The 15,718-nt window shown below is 38.8% G+C and overlaps 2 protein-coding genes across 4 annotated transcripts in view; one reads left to right on the top strand and one right to left on the bottom strand.

Annotated features, from left to right (window-relative positions):
- Positions 1–9,903, top strand: part of LOC122559161 (uncharacterized) — a 31,973-nt gene extending 22,070 nt beyond the window's left edge. For both annotated transcript variants that reach the window (XR_015759430.1, XR_015759431.1), the window contains exon 3: positions 9,751–9,903. The gene's annotated coding sequence lies outside the window, so the exon portion shown is untranslated. The remainder of the gene's footprint in view (positions 1–9,750) is intronic.
- The window catches only part of tatdn2 (TatD DNase domain containing 2), a 38,139-nt gene that overhangs the window by 7,360 nt on the left and 15,061 nt on the right, over positions 1–15,718 (bottom strand). The window contains exons 3-6 of one of the 2 annotated variants that reach the window (XM_043708535.2): positions 14,558–15,112; positions 8,994–9,866; positions 7,061–7,188; positions 259–442 (exon numbers count right to left, since the gene is read on the bottom strand). In XM_043708535.2, coding sequence (XP_043564470.2) covers positions 259–442; positions 7,061–7,188; positions 8,994–9,866; positions 14,558–15,112 — 1,740 coding nt within the window. The remainder of the gene's footprint in view (positions 1–258; positions 443–7,060; positions 7,189–8,993; positions 9,867–14,557; positions 15,113–15,718) is intronic. The other variant, XM_087994509.1, reaches the window with a different exon arrangement.

The following is a 15,718-nucleotide window of genomic DNA, read 5'->3' as shown; positions in this document are numbered from 1 at the left end:
ATGAAGTTTACTCTGGCTTCATTATTTCCAGTGATTTATTCAATGTCAAAAAAAAAACAGCTGCTGGAAACAGTTGCTGTTCAATATTGTAATCATCTTTAATACCACAAGCAACATAATGCTTTTCTGCATTTTGCTCGTTTTACAATCAACCCTAGATTTCACACAACTAACAGATTATGATTTACAATTACATTCTAAATTCCTCATCCTCTTGAATTATTATACGTTAAGATTATTATGATTAACAGAACATACCCCTCTTGGTAAGAAATATGGTGCGTCAGTTTCCACGACAATCCTCTCTATAGGGATTCTTTTTACTGCTTCTCTGGCCATTACAGCAGTTGGGTAAGTTAACAGGGCTGTGAATCCAACTGACAAATTAGAAAATTCCTGTAGAAATGGTTCAATCACTTCATATCGGCCTGTAAAGCAATGCCTGCAGAGTGAAAGATCAAAATCCAAATCAATTAAAATATGCATGTTCTTTTGGTTTTATTAAGCACTTACTGACAGGAAGCTAGTCAGTTCACTCTTGTATCTTCTAGAAACCAGCAATATTGACAATGGGGACAAATGGCCAAATTACACCTGTGAAGTAGTAAAATAAAAACAATTGGTTCTGATCAATCTCAATGACTTTACAGGACTTTTACTTTCTTATAATATGAAGAAACCTTTCTGTGTTGCTGTTTAGTCAGGTGATCCCAGGTCCAGAGTGTTGTTCTCCAAATACAAATAAGTGCTACTGGAATTACTCAGCTGAAAAAGAACAGGAGGTTTGAGATTGGGTGGATTGGGTGGATGATAGTACTGAGTCGAGTGTGGGGTGCTGGAAAAGCACAGCAGGTCAAGCAGCATCTGAGGAGTTGGAGAATCAACGTTTCGGACATATGCCCTTCATCAGGAATGAGGATATAGTACAAATTAGGTGCAAAAGGGTGATCCAAGTGACCCATACGGATAGAAAAATGTTTCAAGAAACAGTAAATGGTAGAATCATGAACACTACCAGACCAAGAAAAAAACTAAGATCATCAATACTAGAAAAGAGAAATGAAACAAATGTGGCTGGGTTTACAGCCTGAAATTGCTGAAGCCAAAACCAAGATGATGTAAATGACCCAAGTGAAAGACAAGTTGTGGTCCCTTGAGCTTGCTTTGGTGCTGCTGTAACCCAAACTCACCTATGGTAGTTGTATGGGCATACCAGCTCATTCTGGTGTTTGAGCTGCTGCGTATGATAGAGGATGACTGTGGAGACAACCTTGAAGGTTTAGGAAACAACTAAGTTGAATGTGGTAGATATAAATCGTTTCCTGATCTAAGTAGAGAAGTATTTTGTAGATGCCAAGATGATATATACTGCACGTTAGCAAATAGTTTGGATTACATTGATAGATGATAGAACATTGGTAGAAGCTTTGAGAAGGATCAATTATTAGGTCTCATTCCTTCAAGACCCTAAGCTGTTCTGCCCACAGACCATAGGTCATCATAGCAGGTAGTGCTTATGCCAATCAATATTAACCCTTTCATACCCATATACATACCATCACAAGCTACATTTTTCATATTAGATGTGTATCTAATAGTCAATTTATCCCAGCACCCTTAAGTCCAGACTTAAACACAAATGTCTGGAAGTTTTCTTGTTTTCCTGGAATGTGTCCTCCTCCGAACTGGAAGATTGTTTTCTGGCTGTATGATTGTCTCGGAGTCTGACAGCAAGAGGTCTATAGGTCCCTTTAATCTGAAGGATGTTTTAACCTTTGGATTTCCTTTGCAGAGGATGTCCTCACTACTGAAACAAGCAATTGTTTCTTTACAGTATTCAGAATCTCCAAAATCAAGAGCTGATCATTACTCTGCATTCCCACCTAGCTCCAATAACGTTTCAGTACCTTGCTTACTAAGAATCCATGAACCTTAAAAATATTTACAAACTCTTCCTCAAAAAGCAGTGGAAACAGTGTTCCAAAGACTCCTGAACCTCTGAGAAAGAAGAAAAAAATCTTAAATGGGCAACACTTATGCTTAAATAATGTTCCTAGTGTTGGATTCAGACAAGATTTTAAAAGGCATTTGGATGGGTATATGAATAGGCAAGGTTTAGAGGTATATGAGCTAAATGCTGGTAAATGGGACTTGATTCATTTAGGATGGTTGGCATGGACGAGTTGGACCGAAGAGTCTGTTTCCATGCTGTACAGTTCTATGCCTATTCCTATGATGAAACTTTTTTCCACATCCACCTCATCAATACCCTTTGCGATCTGGAATGTTTCAATTAAGTGACCACTTAATTTTCTAAATTCCAATGGATACAAGCCTACCATGTCCAACCTTCCTCATAAGGAAGTCTACTTTTCCAAGTATTAGTTTCATGAATGTTTTGAATTGTTACCAATTGTTTCTTGCACAAGGAGACAAATACTGTGCATAGTACTCCCAGTGAGGTCAGTTTGCTGGATAGCTGGTTTGCAGTGCAGTGATACCAACAGCATGCACGCAATTCCAGCACCACCTGAGATTACCATGAAGGATTCTCCTTTTCAACCTCTTCCCTTGCTGGAAAGTTGGTGACCCTCAGACATTGTCCTTTACTCCGATAGGGCCATAGCAACTTTACTTGGCCCGGACAATCACAAAGGCCAACTGCTCATCTACCAGGCCTGCTGTCAAGGAAAGGCAGCCAGCATTCTTAAAGATCCATCCCACACTGGCAATGTTTTTCTACAACCTCTACCATCAGGGAGAAGGTACAGAAACCTGAACACATACACTAGCCGGTTTCGCAACAGTTTCTACCTTACTGTTAGAATACTGAATGGACTCAAACTCTTAACATTTGCCTTTAATGTTTTTGCTGCTGTTTACCTATTATTTACTTATCTATGCTACTTAACTCTGATCTGCCTGTATTACTCGCAAGACAAAGCTTTTAAATTCAATTCAATATCCTAAATGTGGGCTTAGCAAAGCGCTATATAAACTGAGCATAACTTCTCCACTTTAGTATTATTTTCCCTTTCAATTAGCAATTAACATGCTACCAGCTGTCCTAAATACTTGCTGTACATTAACATTTTGATTCATGCGCTAGAATATTCTAATCCCTCTGCATCTCAGAACTGCAATCTCTCATTTAGATAATATTCATTTTTATTCTTCCTGCCAAACTCATTTTCCCTATATACCATTTGACTTTTTTTTTTAAAAAAGGGTATTACCACTTGTGGGTCTCCCGCTCAAAGTTATTCTTTGTTGGAATGCATCTATTCTGTATGCATTCTGGAATATCCCCTTAAATGTTTGCCACTGCATTTCTATCCCTTAACAGATCTGCTCCTTCATTCAAGATCCTTTGCTTTCATACATTCACAATAATAAGTCTTGAAGCCACTTTCCTCCCACAAATGGGATACAAAATTCAATCACTGTGGTCACTGCTACCTAGGAGAACCCTTAGTATGAAATCATATACACCCAAGAGATTATACCACGATCTGCTTATGGACACAGGGAAAGATAAGGAAATGGGTGAATTTTAAAATTCACAATCCATTTGCAAAAATGTATTCTGCTTGCTACTTTAAAATACTTCAATTTTGCAGTACAAATCGTTCTGGAGGGATTTCCTGACATTTTGTGGCTAAAATGAAGCATTCCTGACATCTCATGTTAACAAGGTGAGAAGCTGTTTGTGGCTTCAATAAATTATGCCTAGACATCTGGTTTTATGAGAGATTATACAAATATTGCCTGTTTTCTCAAGATAGACCTGATCAAATTCTTCACGATATTAAACAGGAAAAGTCAGGGCAGATAAAGATGAACTACTTCCACAGGTCAGGTCGGTATTGTAGAACTAAGGTGTAGAGTCAGAGAAGTAGTGCCAGACTATTCAGCAGAGATGTTAGGAAGCATTTCTATACATTAATAGTGATATATATTTGTAACACTTTCACAAACTGCAATGGATCCTGGATCAGTTATTAATTTTAAATTTGAGATACACAAGTATTTGTTAAGATATTAAGGGATAGAGGCCAAAGACAGGTATGTAGAGTTAGTCCACAAATCAGCTATGATCTCATTGAATGGCAGAATAGGCTCTCCATCTCCCGCAACCGACTATACACAGTCGGTTACTACAAACCCACAGCTACCTGGACTACACCTCCACCCATCCTACCTCTTGTAAAAATGCCATCCCTTATTCCCAATTCCTCTGCCTCCTCCGCATCTGCTCCCAGGAGGACCAATTCCACCACAGAACATCCCTGATGGCCTTCTCCTTCCAAGACCATGGTCAACAATACCCTCCAGCACACCACCTCCACCCTTGAACTCCACCCCCTCCAATCGCAACAAGGACAGAACCTCCCCGGGCCTCACCTTCCACCCAACCAACCTCCGTATACACCACATCATTATCCGCCACCTGCAAACAAACCCCGCCACTAGGGATATATTTCCCTCCCCACTCCTATCTGCATTCTGGAGATACCATTCCCTCCGCAATGCCTTCATCAGATCCACCCCCCACCCACCAGCCCACATCGGCTCCTTCCCCTGCTACTGCAGGAGGTGCAAAACCTGCACCCCCACGCACCTCCATCTAAGGTCACAAAGGATCTTTTCACATCCAACAGAAATTTATCTGTACTTCCATGCACGTTACCTACTGTATCGGTTGCACCCAATGTGGTCTCTTCTACATCGGGGAGGCAGGACATCAACTTGTGGATCATTTCAGATAACATCTCTGGGATACCTGCACCAACCAACCTCACCACCCCATGGCTGAACATTTTAACTCCCCCTCCCACTGCACCAAGTACATGCAGGTTATGGGCATCCTCCATTGCCAAACCTTTACCACCTTATGCCTGGAGAAGAATGCGTCATCTTTTACCTTGGGACCCTGCAACCACACGGTCAATGTGGATTTCACTGGTTTCCTCATTTCTCCTCCCCCACCCCCCCCCCCCACCTCATCCCAGTCCAAAGCCTACAACTCTGCACTGCCCCCTTGACCAGTCCTATCTATCCATCTTCCTGCTTCCCACCCATCTATCCACTCCACCCTCCCTTCCGACCTATCACTTCCACCCACAACTTGATCTACGCATCACATTCCCACCTACCTTCTCCCCAGCCCTACCCCCTTCCCATTTATCTCAGCTGCCCTAGCCCACAAGCCTCATTCCTGATAAAGGGTATATGCCCGAAACCTTGATTCACCTGGTCCTTTGATACTGCCTGACCTGCTGTGCTTTTCCAGCATCACAATCTTGACTCAAAAGGTCTAAATGGCCTGCTCCAGTTTTCTACTTTAATCAGACCTTACTTGATGCTTTCTATTGTTTGGGGCTTCAAAATAATGACATCCATCTTTATTTCAGCTCTTCAGGATTGCTTTTTCTGTGGCCTGAATAAAATCTCCCAAAAACTTTTAGATTAGGTCTGCTTAGACTTCAATTTTCCTAGTGTATTGCTTTAAAAAAAAGATTTCACAAAGTTCCTAGAACTGCAACCTTGGATTACTATTTTGTGGCCCTTTCACTTCAGTTTCTGAAGCCATACCTCATGGTCAATGCTCACTCTAGGGTGAATGCTCCAGAGGTCAAAGTAATATATTTTTAATTTCTTGCTTTTCCCAGACTGAATTACTGCTTTTTAAAAGTTTCTCTAGTCCACTTTAGTTTTCCTCAGCCTCCTATGCCTGTACACTTACCACTGAATTCAGAGCCTAGAACTGCTCCCACAGACTAACAATGCAATTCTCCTGCTGCATCTCATTCACTAGAGTATTCTTCCGCGTAGAGGAGCACCACAAAGGTTCCTTTGAACAGGTTAATTTTTGTTTAGTTTTTAGCTCTTGTGCTGCTAACACAGTGTCGTATAGGCAAGTGACTTAAAAATGGAGTCTGAAGATCTCAAACTGCTATGCACCATGTGACATGAACAGTCAAATTAAACCTGCATCTGTTTAGGTGCCCAGCATGCATGTATACTGTATAAACTTCTGCTCATGAATGTTATTGCCACCCAAGTATAGGAAATTATAGGGTCTGCTTTTTCTTGTATTTTAGAAATCCACATCCTGGTCTAAGTGGAAGAATCTCTTGTAGGTAACAAGGTATTGCATGTGAACAACTAGTTACAGGTTATATTGATATGATGGACATTGTTTCAGAGACTTAAAAAAAGAACTAAATGTTAGGATTCATTAAAGATCATAAGCTGTTCTGCCCACAAGTACCACTCAGTATTAAGTCTTCCAGAACCACAAAATATTTCACCAGCACATTGTAACACAAGCAGACTAGTACAGCATTGTATCAAATCCTTCATCAGGAAAATGGACTAGTTAGTGTACAGGACTTCTCCACATAAAGTTGTCACAATTTGAAGACTGTTAGACTGAACAGTAGAATAAAACATTTCTTGGAACATGTCATACCAATAACTGCTTCGAACTGTAAAGGCATGGAGTGAAAGCAGAGAAAAACAGAATACTCTTCAGGTATATAAATAAGTGAGAAAATGGATAGAATTGAAAGACTATTTAAATGTCAGTTTAACAAATAACTTCAACACAATAGACTAAACTACCTGAATCCCATGTATGATCACTGAGAAAATTTCAGATGATGAACGGCTAAATACCCAAAATTGTACAAGACCCCCAGTAATTACATTTCAGATTGTATGGCCATTAGCCCTTTGGTTATTTTATTGATGTTGATAACTGTGGACAATCTGACTTTCATGAAGGCTAGCTGGGAAATTTCAGTGATTTAATTTCAAAATGAATCTGTTTGTCTACACTACAGAACATAGATCAATGCAGAAGCAGCCCTGAAGAGAACCTACTTTTATGGGACCAGTGCACAACATGTATGCATAGAAAAACAGAAAAACAAAAGATCAAATCTACGCATTAGTTTCAAGTGTTCATGCATTCTGGGGATTTGTATGCACACATGGTATTAAACAAGCGAAAGCCCCCTTACAAAGTCAGAGCTCAAGTAGAAACACCTTTTACCTATGAATCCTGTAGTCCTTTGGGACATGAGTTTTCATTAGTTCAAATAAGTCTTCATCAGCATCCCTGCCATGTATGACAAGAGGCTTCTTTAATGCCACTGCAAGTTTTAGCTGTCTTTCAAAGACCTGGAGGAGAAAAGCGAGAATGTAGTCAAAATTTCATTTGGCAGTATCTTATCTTGAACTCAAAAGCATAATTTATGGGGCAAATAAACTTTTTATACCATATGAAAAGGAGTATCCTGATTGGTACAAGTATTGTCATAGAGAAAGCACCAGTTAAATGCAAATTTAAATTTTAAATCAGAGGTTGGTTGATGGGGCAATGCCTGAACAAAGAAATTAACTTTTGAATGGCTGTCATCTCCTTTGAGTTGAAATTGGCATAATCATTGATCATTCCTTCATCCCAATCCCAAAGCACATGCACCAACTAATGGAGTTGAAGTTCTGAAGAAAAGTAATATCAGACTCCATATTAATAGTTTTTCTTTCCACAAATGCAGTCAAATTAGTTTCTCCACGATTTGGTTTATACCATACAAATATAAGCTCATTCATTGCTTCTCTCTATTTCAGAAATTATAACAGCATTGGCTTAAATTTCAACTTGAAGGTTTAAGCTAAACAAAAAAAAAAAATCTATGGTGCACTATGCATTACATTTGTTCATAGGAATTGGAAATCTGAGCACCAAACATCCAGGTGAAATTTCTGGGTCAATCCCCATGTGGCAGAAACCAAGGTATTTCCAAAGTGAATGGCAAATGTATTTGAGCAAGTTTAGTGTTTATTTTAGAATGGTGAAATAAGTTTTTGCTGTGTATTATACCTTTAGCACAATGATCAGTGTGAAGAAATTAGTTAAAAATCAGTGTGAATGAAGTCATTAATATGGTTATTTTTTGGAAGCTAGATTGCTGTGCTTATGGAGAATCATTTAGTGATGTTAGCAAATTCACAAATTTTTTGAAAAACAGAAAATCTTAGAAATACCCAGCAGTTCAGGCAGCATTTGTGGAGAGGGGCAAGTGTTTCAGACTAATTGATCTTTTAGTACAGCAGGATTAATTTAGACATGTAACAGACCCTGACCACGTTGTGAAGACATGGAAAGTGAACTAAGGGGAGGAAAGAACTGCAAGAGGAAGAGGCAAGATAGGACAGAAGGCAGGTGAAATTATATTACAAAAGGGATAATGGTGCAAGGCAAAGCAAAAGAGGCCTGCAATAGGTCAATGAAACAATGCAGTTTTAAAAAATTGAAAAAAGTGACAAAAGCATAATAGCTATCAGCAACCGCTATTCAAATTTTGTTCATGAATTATGAAATTAGTGCCAAACATGAGCCGATCTTTTAAAATTTTCAAATTATATATTGAGACAGAAAAAACAGTGCCTTTCTGAATAGACTTTATTCTATATTTTACCACCATGAGAAAAAGACCCATGTCGCCAATTGCGCATCAACGAGCAAAGCTCGCTATGAGCAATGCTGACATGGATAAAGCCATGAAGCAGATTACCGTGAGTAATGGGAGTCAATTATTCACTGAAGGATAGCATTGTAATGCTTCAACTCCAAGGGTTTAATCATTCATCTGATAAGGGAATCTGTTATTTTGCACCCTAACAAGGATGAAAAATTTCAATCACAAGATGAAGGCACCACCAGCTAGGTTAGCATTTATCTCCAATGTAAACTCCAAACTATTCACTAGTAGTTTGTGAAAAGAACAGAATAGTCTGAATTGATAAGTTTACTATCCAAATCCATTCTGGGAGAATCAGTTCAAAATAATTACCGACAAACATTTATTGGGTTTTAAAGGCAACATTGCCAGAGATCTTTGATTTAATTAATATTTACATACTTTAATGTTTACAAGAAACTAATTCGCTGATAGATGCTTAGTCTCCCGTCCACATACCTGCTTTTGTTTGGCAACATCTGTTGAACACTTGTAAGAATAATCCAATCCTATCTCTCCAAAAGCAACTGCTTTAGGGTGTCTCAGTGCTTGAATAATCGCCTTTTCTTGTAAATTTGTGTAGTAACGGGCAAAATGAGGGTGGCAGCCAAAAGCACCCCAAACCAGTGGTTCATCCAGTATAGATTCCCATACGTTCCCATGAACCAGACTACGAGGGTCACAAAAATCTGTGATACACCCAAGAAACTCCACTGGGAATGTGCTGTCATAAACTTTCATAAAGTTTGAAAATGTCCCACTAAAAGACAACTTAGAGAACAAAAAGTCCAAATGGCAGTGTGTGTCTATAAAGCCCTCCTTTTGGTAGTTCAACCCCCACTTTACTTCACGACAATTCTCTAAATCATCAGCCAGGGCTTCAGAATTGAGTACTGAAGAGTCGAGAGAACCTGTACTCGTATTAAGGCTATTGCTGTTTTCAAACTGACGTAATGAGCAGCCAAAAGATTCAAAAGACAAGCTACTGTGAATAGTGGACTGTAAACATTGTGAGGAATTTACTAAATGGCTTGAAGAAGATTCTGTTCTATCTTCACAGTTAGGCTGATACCAATTTTTGTAAAGAATGTTCGATGAAGATTGCTGAGGGGTTTGAGGGCTTGCTCGGTATTCTGAATATGGATAAGAAGGGTTCAAGCACATGAACGGTGGATGGGTTACATATTTGGCTGCTAATGGCGTACTGGTCTTGTAGTTTTTCAGGTTGCATGTTGGACTGGAATCTTCCTGTGGAGACATAGCTAAAGCAGAGAGATCTTCAACATCAGAACAGTTGCTTCCAAAGGATGGATCCTCATGAGGGGTCAATTTCTGTTAAATGAAACGAGGATGGCATAACCTTGATCTTACAAGCCAAAATGAAATGAATAAATTATATTTGAAAACTACAGTGCAGAGATTATGCTATATGTGCACTTTGAAGCTGGATTTAGACAGATTACACTGCTTTCCAACCAAATTAAGAAAAAACACATTTATTTTATAAACTTAGCTTCTCTCTACAGGTATCACAGACTGTTCCAAAAGTTATAAATACAGGGACCCCCAGATTCAAATACTAGAAAGGTGCACAAATGTTCCGTTTAGCAAGTGACATTCTAGAAATGAGATCTGTTCTAAAAATACTGAGAACAAAACATTTAGGTACAATGGGAGGCAACAATCTCCCCTTAGTTTCACAATGTATGGGAGATCTAAGTGCTTACCCCATTTTTCTTTTTTAAAAACACAGCTATGAATGTAGTAATTTACAGAGGGGCTGCTGAATTATGCACAGTCTACGTGGAGACTTTTGGGCTGCTGTGCAACCACAACACAGTCATGACTTGGAGGTGCCAGTGTTGGACTGGGGTAGACAGAGTTGAAAATCACAACAGCAGGTTATAGTCCAACAGGTTTATTTGGAAGCACTAGCTTTCAGAGCTCCACTCCATCAGAAACCACTGGATGAAGTAGCAACGCTTCAAAAGCTAGTGCTTCCAAATAAACCTGTTGGACTATAACCTGGTGTTGTGTGATTTTAGACACAGTGGTCATACTAGGGACTATTCTAAATTACAGCCAGATACACCATGCAGAGAGTCTCTGAACAAGGACAGACAGTTGATGGGGCAAATTTGCAGTGTGATGGGTTCAAGTGTGTCTATTTTAACACAAGTATCAAGAGTAAGAATGATTAACTTCGAGCACGGATCAGTAATTGGATGTTGTGGCTATTATGGAGACTTGGATATCACAGGGGCAGGAATGGTTTTTGGATGTTCCAGGGTTCAGATGGTTCAAAAGGAATGCTTAGGGGCAGTGACATTGCTAATCAGGGATAATATCGCAGCTACAGAAAGGATGATCATCGAGGAGGGTTTGTCTAGAGTCAGTATGGGTGGAAGTCAGAAACAGGAAAGGAGCAGTCACTTTATTGGGAATTTTCTACAGATCCCCCCCAAATAGCAGCAGACACTGACAAGCAGTTTGGGAGTCAGATTTTGGAAAGGTGCAGAAGTAACAGGTTTGTTGTCATGGGTGATTTCAACTTTCCTAATATTGACTGGAACCTCCTGAGTGCAAGTAGACACAAAGGTTAGATGAGTGGTGGATAGTGTGAAGATTGCAATGGGACATTGACAGCATGCAGAGCTGGGCTGATAAGTGACAGATGCAGTTCAACCTGGGAAAATGTGAAGTGATTCATTTTGGAAGGTCAAATTTGAATGCAGTGTGAAGGAACAGAGGGATCTTGGAGTCCACTTCCACAGATCCTTCAAAGTTGCCACCCAAGTTGATAGGGCTGTTAAGGCAGCGTGTGATGTGTTGGCATTTCATTAGCAGCATGATTGCGTTTAAGAGCGGTGAGGTTATGATGCAACTTTACAGCGCCCTGGTTAGAACATACTTGGAATAGTATGTTCAGTTCTGGTAGTAGAGTCATACACATTAGGGACATTTAAGCAACTCTTGGATAGGTACATGGATGATAGCTAATTAAAAGGTATGTAGGTTAGTTTGATCTTAGAGTAGGATAAAAGTTTAGCACATCAAGAACCGAACTTCAAATACTATCCAACTTCAATAAGTTTAGGGATAGGAATCTTTCCTTTTAGCTATATTTATATGGGACATATACCTATTCAAAATGTGGATGTTTCTCTAATGTTTCCCTAGATTGGGTCTTAAGCAAAAGATCTATGTTCCTTTGTTTTCTGGTGACTAGAGAGTGCAGAAGAATCTCAACTGTTTCACAATTTTAAACATCTATGAAATTGCACTGTATTTACTGCTCTATGAGGGCAGCCCAATTTTTCAAAGTTTTTTTGTATTTCCTCATATGTTACATTCTACTAAACATGAGCTAGAGACTGAACATGTTGAAAATCTAAAACAAAACAGTAGCAGAATCAGTGGAGAAGATTCAGAGTTAGTATTTCAGGTCAGTGACTGGTCTGACATTTATTCTATTGCTGTGAGAACTGCTGAATACTTCCTACATTTTTTAAAAACAAAGCATTATATTTAATCTTAACTATATTCTCTGTACAATCTCAGCCCTATCTATAATTTGTAGCTCAACATGGAACATTTTAGGACAAACCCAGTGTTCAATCCTTGTCCTCTTAATTATGGGATCAGCTAGTCAGTTGGTTGGATGGCTGGCTTGTAATGCAGTGATGCAGACAGCTTGGGTTCAATTCCCATGCTGACTAAGGTTACCATGAAGGATTCTCCTTCTCAATTGCTCTCCTGGACTGAGGCATGGTAATCCTCAGGTTAAACGACCACCAGTCATCTCTCTCTAATGAGAGTGTACCCCATGGTTTATTAAAACGATGGCAACTTCATCTTTACCTCTGACATACTGATTTTAATATCATGAACCTTAACTCCAAATCTCCATGCTCTTCCACAGAGCCTTTCTGATACTAGTTTAAAAAACAAAAGTAGCACCTCATTAAATGAAACGGAATTTCATTGGAAACACTCCTTTTCATGAATAGTCCTTTGGGTTACAGAATTAACAGCTTTGGTTTACATATTTAAATACCATTAGCCTCCTTTCCAATTCATCTGTCTAAGACTACCATTTCTTCTATTAGAATTAGAATTCCTACAGTGTGGAAACAGACCCTTTGGCCTCAAGTCCACACTAACCCTCTGAAAAGCAACCCACCCACACCCATTCCCTTCCCCTATATTTACCCCTGACTAATGCATCGAACCTACAGATGCCTGAACACTACGGGCAATTTAGCATGGCCAATTCACCTAACCTGCACATCTTTGGATTATGGGATTCCCAAGGCTGGAATCTAACCTGGGTCCCTGGCGCTGTGAGGCAGCAGTGCCACCCTTACATCTAATCAGTGATAAATAATTCCCAACTTTATTTCCTTCTTTCAAATGAGCTTCAAATCCAATTTTATCCCCTTGCAATTTTCAGGCTGCTGGAAATATTTCTCAATTGTCACCTGAGAGATACCTTGCCAAAAAAAATGTTTTTCTAAACATCCACATAGATCACATCTGCTACAATTTCCCCATTCACCATACTTGTCACCCTCCTGAAAAATAAAATCAGGTTTTCCAAACAAACAATCTTCCTTTCTGAAATGTGTTGATTGTTTCCAAATTATTTCTCTTCTAGATAGTTAGTCCCATCTTTAAAATGATTCTAAAATCTTCCCTGTAACTGACAGGTAATTACCAAAGCTACAACAGCCCCTTAAATGCTTAACATTTGTATTACATACTCTTATCTCCAGATCACAAATTTCAATGGCCTCATTTGTTCCCCCATTTCTTTCAAAGTCTTTGAATGTATCCTGCCAAATTTCAACACTCAAGCTTAACTAAACCTTTCTAATATTTTATCTCCATTTAGCCCCCTCTTGATTATTTTGTAAACACTGAAACAAGGTACTCAAGTATAAAACAGACATACTCAGCATGTCTGGTAGCTTCTGTGGAGAGAAAAACAAAGTTAAAATTTCAGGTCTAATGATCTTTTGTCAGAACTGGAATGTTATAAGATACAACCTGTAATTCTATTTCTCTCTCCACAGATGGTGCCAGAGCTGCTCGATATTTCCAGCATTTGTTTTTATTTCAGATTTCCAACATCCACATATTGTTATTATAGTTAAGTATTTCTGCCAATTTATACTTATTCTCTAATAACTCAGTTTTTGGGTCTCACCTCACATTTGACAACTTTTTATTTTTTAGTTCTTTCCACACTGCCTTCTTGAATGTTTCTTGATTTCTAAATAGCTCTATTTTGCCACAGAATTCTGAAACTTAAAGGACTGCTTATATTCCATAACAGCTGATCATGTAAAAGTTGACCCCTTAACTGTTTGCCCAAAAACAAAACAGTTCTTTAAAAATATACCCCTCATGCTAGCTTTTGGAGTGGGGTTGAGGGAACAGTCGAACGAGTCTTTTTCATACATGCTCTTATTTAAACTGTCAGAAATAAGTAGCCTGGAATAAAATTCCCTGATGAACTTAGAACCACAGCAGCAACAGTCAAGACAGGATCATTATCTATAGTTCAAGAACCAGCATTGATTTCAACTCCTCAAAAATACTTATGTGCAAGTTGACCCCCTGCTTTTCACCAACAAAGATCTGGCTTTTATATTAGCATACCAAAGCTACATGTTTTACATGGGATGGAGGGTGGAAAATATACATTTGTTTTGTAACATTGCAATTGCTCCTTAAAAGGTCATTTGCTTACATTAGTGCACAGTTCTGTCATTCTTGGTTTCTCAGCAACTAATTTAACTATCACCTTTTCAAATTGTACCCGATTAAAATTCGATGTTATGTAAATTACTTTCTCTACATTCAACTTTAAACACCATGGACAGAATGGGCAGCAAGAGCCAGTGAAAGTTCTTCTGTGGAAAAAAGAATATGCCTCAACAAAAAGAAAACTTGCTCCTGAACTTAAATCCTTTGTAACACAATGGTGACAAAAACAATAAGAAAATCACAGGCCTTACCATGAATATTTTACATTGATCAGTATCATTTTTTGAAAAGATGTTTTCGTTTCTTTCATTCATGCTTTGCTTATTATCCAGAGCTACATCCTCAAATACCAGCTCTGGGTTCGGCTTTTTGAAAATATTTCTTGAAGAGGTATTCAATTCATTGTTGCACTTTGGTTCTACAGAATTATTTTCCTCATCAGTTTCATGCTCTTGACAGCTGTATTGAAACAAATCCTGGACATTGTTCTTCTCTTGGCAAATCTCTCTAGGTTTTTTCCCACAATATTTTGAGAGAGGTTCTGTAGATACTAATCCAGCCTGTTTTTCTTTGGAGTGGTTGCTAGTTCTAGTGGCGTTTAGTGGCTGCTTTTTACTTAAAGCACCACCAGTAGCTTCCGATAAGGCTTTAAGCCAGAGGACTTTAGCACCCTGTGTTGATGCTGCCTTCCAAGTCTCTTGTTGAATGTGATTTTTGTGATGTCTTCTCTGGACCACAGAGATGGATCCCTGCTTCAAGGTACTGCTCAAAACTGTAGGAGGACTTCCCCTTTCGTTTGTGGTACTCTAAATTTATAGCAATGATAAAACAAAATCAATATTACAAAATCAACAAATATATGACAAAATAGGAATAAGTGACAAGGAGTTTAATTTACTAACGGACATTTTTCTACGGTTAAAACTGCTGCAAATACTAAGGGCTTATGCCCGAAACGTCGATTCTCCTGCTCCTTGGATGCTGCCTGATCTGCTGCACTTTTCCAGCAACACATTTTTCAGCTCTGATCTCCAGCATCTGCAGTCCTCACTTTCTCCCTGCAAATACTAATAGCATTCCAAAAATAATAAACAATCAAGGGGCAAAAAGAGAGAGAAAATAATCACTACATCTAATCACGAGAGAAAAATTACCAGGAGAACCAATAGGGCTAAATACTGAAATTCCTTAGACATCATGGATCATGTCCTAGAACATTAAAGGAAGTAGCTACAGGTATAACAGATAGTAAACTTACAAGAACCGTTAGATTCTGGAAGAGCATTGAAAAATTGCCAATGTAACATGCTTATCCGAAAAGCAAAGCAGACAAACAACACAGGTAACAATAGGCCAGTTAATGTCTGCTATTGGGAAAATGTAACAACAAAGCAATTAGAAATATGTAATGC

This window comes from Chiloscyllium plagiosum, unplaced genomic scaffold (assembly GCF_037043375.1).
Source record: "Chiloscyllium plagiosum isolate Xiang-an unplaced genomic scaffold, Cpla_swu_hap1 HiC_scaffold_14, whole genome shotgun sequence".
Taxonomy (NCBI): Eukaryota; Metazoa; Chordata; class Chondrichthyes; order Orectolobiformes; family Hemiscylliidae; genus Chiloscyllium; species Chiloscyllium plagiosum.
This window is presented reverse-complemented; position numbering and strand designations above follow the sequence as displayed.